Source organism: Geospiza fortis, unplaced genomic scaffold, assembly GCF_000277835.1.
Source record: "Geospiza fortis unplaced genomic scaffold, GeoFor_1.0 scaffold54, whole genome shotgun sequence".
Classification (NCBI taxonomy): domain Eukaryota; kingdom Metazoa; phylum Chordata; class Aves; order Passeriformes; family Thraupidae; genus Geospiza; species Geospiza fortis.
This window is the reverse complement of record NW_005054301.1, coordinates 15,870,032-15,877,186: the sequence shown is the minus strand read 5'-3', so window position 1 is coordinate 15,877,186 and position 7,155 is coordinate 15,870,032. Positions and strand designations below refer to the sequence as shown.

At 41.5% G+C, this 7,155-nt stretch overlaps 1 protein-coding gene across 1 annotated transcript in view; it reads left to right on the top strand.

Moving 5' to 3' along the window:
* The first annotated feature begins 2,525 nt into the window (after positions 1-2,525).
* Positions 2,526-7,155, top strand: part of ARG2 (arginase 2) — a 7,573-nt gene continuing 2,943 nt past the window's right edge. The window contains exons 1-3 of the mRNA XM_031065928.1: positions 2,526-2,830; positions 3,629-3,788; positions 7,111-7,155. The exon at positions 7,111-7,155 is cut by the window's right edge and continues 20 nt beyond it. Of these exons, the coding sequence (XP_030921788.1) occupies positions 2,526-2,830; positions 3,629-3,788; positions 7,111-7,155 (510 nt within the window). The remainder of the gene's footprint in view (positions 2,831-3,628; positions 3,789-7,110) is intronic.

Sequence of the window (7,155 nt, the reverse complement as noted above, 5' to 3'; positions counted from 1 at the left end):
TAAGCTTTCCCTTTGCCCTAAGGTCATTAATCCCAGTTTTCAAAACACTAGGCACCATTAAAAGAAATAATAGTAAGAAAATATTAATGCTTGAGTATTGGATTAGCATGTACTTCTGAGATTAATCAGATAGCCTTTGGATAGCTGGCTGCAAACATTCCTTATCACCTTGGGAAACCTGACCTGTCCTCTGCAAGCACATAAGTGCAATGGGCCTAGAGACAAGGGATGCACAATGCTGAGAAAATAAACTGCTTCAAGGTTCATGAACCCTATCTGAACTTTAGAAGATGGTAACAAAAGCTGAAGGCATCTATCATCTTTAACAGATATTAGGCTTTTCTATAAAAATAATTAGAGGTAATTATGAGTACCATGTGTTCAAAAAGTGGACAAGATTGCAGAATTCTGCAATAACACATAAGTGTTAAGCTATATAAACCTGATGTGATCCTAAGAAACAAATGGGGTCTTTCATTCAGAAACTGAATCAAGTCTTTTTGCCCTACAGTGGGATCTTGGAGGTGGGCAGAGTAAAGCAGAAACTACTAAACACTTGCTACTTCTCTAAACACACTTGCTCAAATCTGCCATGTGTGGCCTGCCTTGAGCATAACTTAGAGATTTTTAACTGATTCCTTCAAGGAATCAGTGCAAGGAATGATGGCGTAGTTGGATCTTTTTTTTACACTGGTCTGAAGGTGGAGCTTTGTGATAGCATTAAAGGAAGTTGTTTTTCATCCTTTAATGGGTAAAAATACTGCCATGTGCTTGTATGTCCTGTAGGAGAGAACAAAACCTGTTGCAGTAATTTCTTCCATTACACTGTAAAATGTGTTGTCCTGCAACGTGTAACTCACTGCACATGGCTCCCAACTGCAGATTTATTTCACACACGTGTCAAAGGTATTGGATCAAAGGCATTATTCCCTTGTACAAGAGTCTCTCCAAAAGGTCTTGATACCCATTGAAGTCTTACTTCCAAAACTTGTCTCCCAGGCATGCTCAGGTACTTTGATGAAAGTTTGAAATACTGAAATGTGTAGCAGTGTGCACATGTGGGAGAAGTAGCCTTGCAGGATGACGCAAATTAAAAAAACAACTTGTAACATTTTCTGAACATCTTGGACCTCACTTTCTTCTGCTTCTGCACAGCACTAGAATTAACAGGGGGTAGAAAATGTAGTGGTCACAGAGATCAGATAGCACATTCAAATCAGAACAAAACAGGCTCAAAATTCCAGAGCCTTCATCCTGTTGCTTAATTAGGTATTGTCTATGGGAGGAAAAAAAAGCAGTTGGGTACCTGGGCTGCCTTCTGAAAAGCTGGCAGTGGTATGTCATGGTCCTGCTTACTGCTTTAAGTCACTGCAGAGAATGTGTTATCTCAGAGTTGCTGGGACATCTATGCAGTCCTTCTTTGAACAGCTGTGCTCAGCTGACATGTTCATTTGCAAATATCCCAATATCTGCCCACCTCTATCCCTGCTATAAAATGTATGCTTGCCTACTTGCCAGCACCAAATCTGCACAAGTGACTCAATAAAATGTCCTTCCTTCATCTCACCAGTCAGAACTCCTTTTAAAATATAAACAAGTCATGTATTTCTCAAGTAAGCTTTTATGCAATATCCACCAAGCAAATTCACAGAGCCAGCTTCCTAGACATTAGACTAATGGCTTACTGGAAATTAAGCAGCAACCCAGAGCCCCAAGGCTGTTTCTTCATGTTGACTTGCCTTAAATTTTTCAAATTGCCCCATTAAGCACAGGATGGCTAAAGGCCAAGTGTCACCTCTGGCCTGGATGCTTTGAACTGCAAACAGCCTAGTGTTTCTGAGGAATAAAGGGGAGAGGCATGACTGGTATTCAGGGTGGTCTTATTAAGCCACTGTCGGTGTAGCTGTAAATACCTTGGGGCCTTTACTGCCCTCATCAGAGCTTGCAGTAAGAGGCCTGTCTCAAACTGAGAGTCTCTGAGAGGAAAGGCTGAGTTTTACACCCAGAATATTCTCAGGTTCAACAGCCAATCAGGCTGTAACTGACAATGAAAGGATCTCAGAGTTTTGGGATCAAAGTCCCAGAATTAAAATGCCTTCTAGAATATCTTATGAGAAAATGGACAGGTTCTCCTAGTAAAGTTCTAGTGGATCCTCCAGTGGAGTTGCCTGGAAGTACTATAAGAAAATTGTATTATTTGTTACTTGGCAGTTTTGTACCAGGATTTTTGGGGACCTTGAAAATGTAAAATAATTGTAGCTATAGTTAGGGAAATGTGTAATCCTCGGAATCTTTAAGCAATTGAGCTTATTTGAGGCTGTATACAATCTGTCTAAATGGGAAGGAAGATGGTAATGCAGACTATTATTTAATGAGAAATTCTGACATGAAAAATTATTTTTTAAAAATCTGAACTTTTTCGAAGTGACTTTTTATGATTGGCATAGCTCATTGCTAAATTAAAGCTTAAGCTGCCAATGTTATCTTAAACTTTCTAATTTGTACCGCTGTGACAGTTGCATCCCATGCAAATAGTCAAATGGATCCATTCCTTTTCCTCTGTTCCTTTCATGCAAGCCCAGCTGATTTTGAGCATTTCCCTGGGAAGGCGTTTAAATAAGTCCCTCTCTCCTTTTGTTGCTGTGTTCCCAGGATGCCAAGTGCACGACTTTGGAGATTTGAATTTCACTCAAGTTCCCAACGATGAGCTGTACAACAATCTGGTTTTGTACCCGCGCTCGGTGGGCTTGGCCACCCAGATGCTGGCTGATGCAGTGAGCAGAGCAGTAGCTGCTGGACACAGATGTGTGACTTTGGGAGGTGATCACAGGTGAGCTGACCTAAAGTTAGTAGTTCATGCTGCAGGTCAAGAATTTAATTTAAAAAACAAGAGGACTTGCGGAACAGCTCGGGGGTCATTTCTTGGCAATACCTTAGAGATGGGTTTTTAGGGTGGAACATAGAAGACAGCTACAAGAAGCTGACCTTCTCAGACAGTACTGCTTAGTTCCAGACTGGTCTGTGATCAGTTGTGTAGACACACAACTGAGGATTTCCTCTTTGGGAAAGTTTGTGTCATCAGCTTCCTTCTGAGGAACTGCTCAGTTTCTTTACTGCGCAATGTTTAGTGATATGTCTCTTTTGCCCATCATGTCTTAGGATAGGTTTGTAATGCCTACTACACACAGACAATTTTGCAATAGATCTTACAACATGAATCTTTTTCCTCTTTTTCACTAACCTTTGGTCTGAGAATTGGTTGAAGATGGTAGGGCATGTAAGAAGGAATTGTGGGGGAAGGTGTCATGAGTAGAATAAAAAAAGGCTAGATTTTCTGGAGCATTTGTACCTACAGCAGGTGAAGATTAAGTGTGTAGGAAGGGTGACAGCAGAGACAGCAGAGAGCTCGGGCTCGTCTGTTACTGTAGCCCTGTAGTTACTTGGCCTCCTGGAATCACAGCAGTGGCATGCATACAGTTTGTATGGGATGCTCCCTTTATTGTCACAGATGTCTGATGTGTGAAAATGTAACAACACTGAAGCTGACTGAAGCTCAGAGACTCCCCTTTGTCCTTGTAGTTGTTCTGAAGGAGAATGGTGACTAAAGACTTTGTTACTGTACTTCCAGCCTGGCACTTGGTTCTGTCAGTGGCCACGCACGGCAGCGCCCACACCTCGGGGTGATCTGGGTGGATGCACATGCTGATATCAACACACCTCTCACTACTCAGTCTGGGAGCCTCCACGGACAGCCTCTCTCATTTCTCCTAAGGGAGCTTCAAGATAAAGTGAGTATCCTGATTGTAGTTATCCTACATGGCAACCTCAGAGCATTGACCATTGCTGATGTGAGGTTCTTTCTTACCCGCTGCAAATGCAGATCTTTTCTATCAGAGTACAAGGAAAAATATGTTTTACTGTGTGTATACACATGCATGTACATGCACACCTAAATACAAGTGCCACAAACACATGTAAACCCAGATACAGACACACTTAGAGACACCAACAAGAAAAAGCTTTTCTTTCTGTTTGCACCCTCGTGGGCTGCACAGTGCGCTGCACACAGCTGCTGACTCTGGTGCTGCTCCTGAGTCATTGAGTGGCGTTGCTGCTGAGCGGGAACCTCCCCTGAGCCCAGCCTGTGAGAGCCCAGCTGAGATCAGCTCCAGGAGCAGCTGGTTCCTGCATACCTCTTCTGCTTAGTTTGGCTCTTCCATGTTTTGACAACCTTGGGGGCTGACAGGGGCTGTTCCTCTATGATCTCTCATAACTGGCTGCTCTGGTGTTGGTTCCACTGTAATTATTACAAATCAAAACAGCTGGAACTGCTTGCAGTGAGCTTTTAAAGAGAGCCTTTTTCTTGGAAAGACGTCAAATTATCAAAAAGAGCTGTTTCCTGGGGCACATGGAATGTGCATGGCTTGTTTTTGCTGCTGTCAAGATGCTGAACAGTAGGTTGGCCTAAGGCTGAGGTGCCCTGCCTGGCTTAGCTGTGGGCTGTGGCAGGGACCTGCAGCACCTGTGCAGTGGAACTCTGATACAATCTTCTGCTGCAGCTTAGGCTGGAGAGTGAGAGCAGGATCAGCAACTGCATCTTGAGAATGGATGCTGGAGCTGCAGAAAACTGACCGCACTATTTTGGCACTCTGCGTTGCTAATATTTACTCCTAATTTTCTCATTTCTGTGACCAATTTGGGGTGCTGTGTTGCTGGAAGTATACCCTTTCCAAGCAAGAACAAGCGTGTTTGAATCTGTATGGCTACTGAAGATACCACTGCATCAGTTCCTGTACAGCATGGCAATACTGCAGTCATCCCATAAAGTTCTTCTGCTTTTTCTCCTGCAAATTATTTTGAATTATTTCCATCCACAAGCCAATAGAGTCATCTAGTGCTTTTACATACTTTACTCTTTGTAGTCATTCTTAAGTGGTCTCTACAAATGTGTTGTAATTCCCAAAGTAGTGCAAAACTAATGGGGCTTTTTGGAACGCCTCCTGAACATGAAAAGGTTGATATAAAAAGTTACTGTATTTCTACTTTTTTGCCCATAAGTTAGAGGGGGTGATACTTTTTCCTTTTTGGCACCTATACACACTTTCTCAAGGGAGATAAGAGAAAGAGAAAACTTTGTGAATTTTAGAGCTCACTTAAGGCGAACAGTTCTGTTGGTGGAAACAGAACAAAACTAAAGTTTTGTAATAGCTGAGGAACGAGGAGATATTGGTCTGCTGGGTTCTAGTTCTTGAGCAGCATAGAAAAGCAGTAATTTTTTACAATTATTGGGATTTTTTGACATGCTAAAAAAATACCTGTAAGCTTTCTGGGGTCAGTGGGGGAGCAGGCCTTTCTTGCAAGCAGCAGTAGTGAAGAAAGAATAAGATTAGGCTATACTTAGTGGCAGCTACTCAGGCATGGTGCTGGTTATGGGACCTTGTCACAAGCCCACCTCAACTGCAGCAGTCTGGATGCCTCTGCAGAAGCAGCTCAGACAAGGCCTGGCTGTGCAGGTGCACAAACAGGTGTGTGCACTCACTCAGGGGGCTTTCTTACCCTATTGTATTCCTGTTTAGAGGGGGGAAAACTAACACCAGTCCTGCTGGTACCACGAGGCTTCTACAGGTATGACTTTTTGAACAGCTGTTTAGCAGTAGCAGGATGTGCCTTTGACAATGCTTTGGCTGGCTAATACGTCTCTGACTCTCTGCAGCAAACCATTATGTCTGCAGAAGTGCAAATGACTCACCCTCTTACTCTCATCCAATACAGCACCTGAGTCGATTATGGGACAAAAAAAATTATCATATTCCTTTCCTGACTGCTTCAGGGCTCCTGGAACCATCCAAACTCACAAATTGCTATTAACACCTTCCCATGAAAATGTCTGCCCCTCTGGCTTTACTATCAGCAACTCCTTTCCCATGGGAACAATGCAAAGAACCTGTCAAAGGCAGTTAATACATTCAATTTTATTTATTTACAAAGAAATAGGTATAATTGAAATTGCAGTATTAAATCTACTGCATCATTCATACTAGAGAGTATCTGACAATGTTATGCCATTATGTCATTACGGTGCTCAGTTTATAATGTGGTGATGATAAATTTTGCATAATTCATTTTTGAAACCTGAATTTATTTTTCCTAGTGGTCTCCAATTCATTTATCCCTTTTATAATCTGTGCTAATTTAATCCAATGTAATTAAATACAGCTATGAGTGTGTTTGCCTTTAAAAACATCCAATATTGCAATTAGAATAATTAGTAATTGAGAAGTCTAAGAGGGAAACAAAACCTTCTAGCTAATTGACAACTGTGTTGGCTGTGGCCATTTTCAGAGCTGGGAGAAGGAGAAATTTGAGTTAATCTAAATCACTCCTAAAATTAGTAAGTGTTACTAACTGAAACTGGTTTTTTAATTCCATTCCATGACTACTTAATTACCAAAGCTGAAAAATAAAGACCTCATAATCTTTCAGTTGCTGTCCTAGACCTACTCTCTTCATGCTGGCTTTTGATGCAGAATTGATGTAGCCCACTGTGGACGCCCAATTTCTTGCCCTGCTTTCCCCCCTTCTTTTAGGTTTTTTTTTTTCAATTTCCCACTCTGAATTTATCCATCTTTAATATGGTTTTTGTAAGTTTGCATTACTTTGTTAGTTCTCTTAAAGAGATACAGCTGCCTTGATTTTCATTCTTCCACCTAAGCACAATGTACTGGGTAAGTTACAGAGCATCACCATTAAGTGCACTAAGTGATCTACATCTGGGTATCTATTTAGCATTCCTCCTTACTGATGCAAATTACCTATTGCTTGTGGATCAGGCTTTTTAGTCCTCCTCCTCTTCAAACTGGAAAATGTAGAAGAGTTAAAAACTTCATCCATTAACATTCAACTCAGATAAAGTCATATCATTTTACCTGAGTTGAACATAGGAATGAAGGTAAGGACTGATTACATCAGCCAAACCATCAAGTGCAGAAGTTTATCTATTTAGAGAGAGAAAGGATGCTATAAATCAATACAAAGTTTTCAGGAAAGCATTAAATAGCATTTTGTTAAGTATGTCATTAAACTGACCTAATACCAAACCTTTGCCTGCAGGTACCACAACTTCCTGGCTTTTCCTGGCTAAAGCCCTGCCTTTCA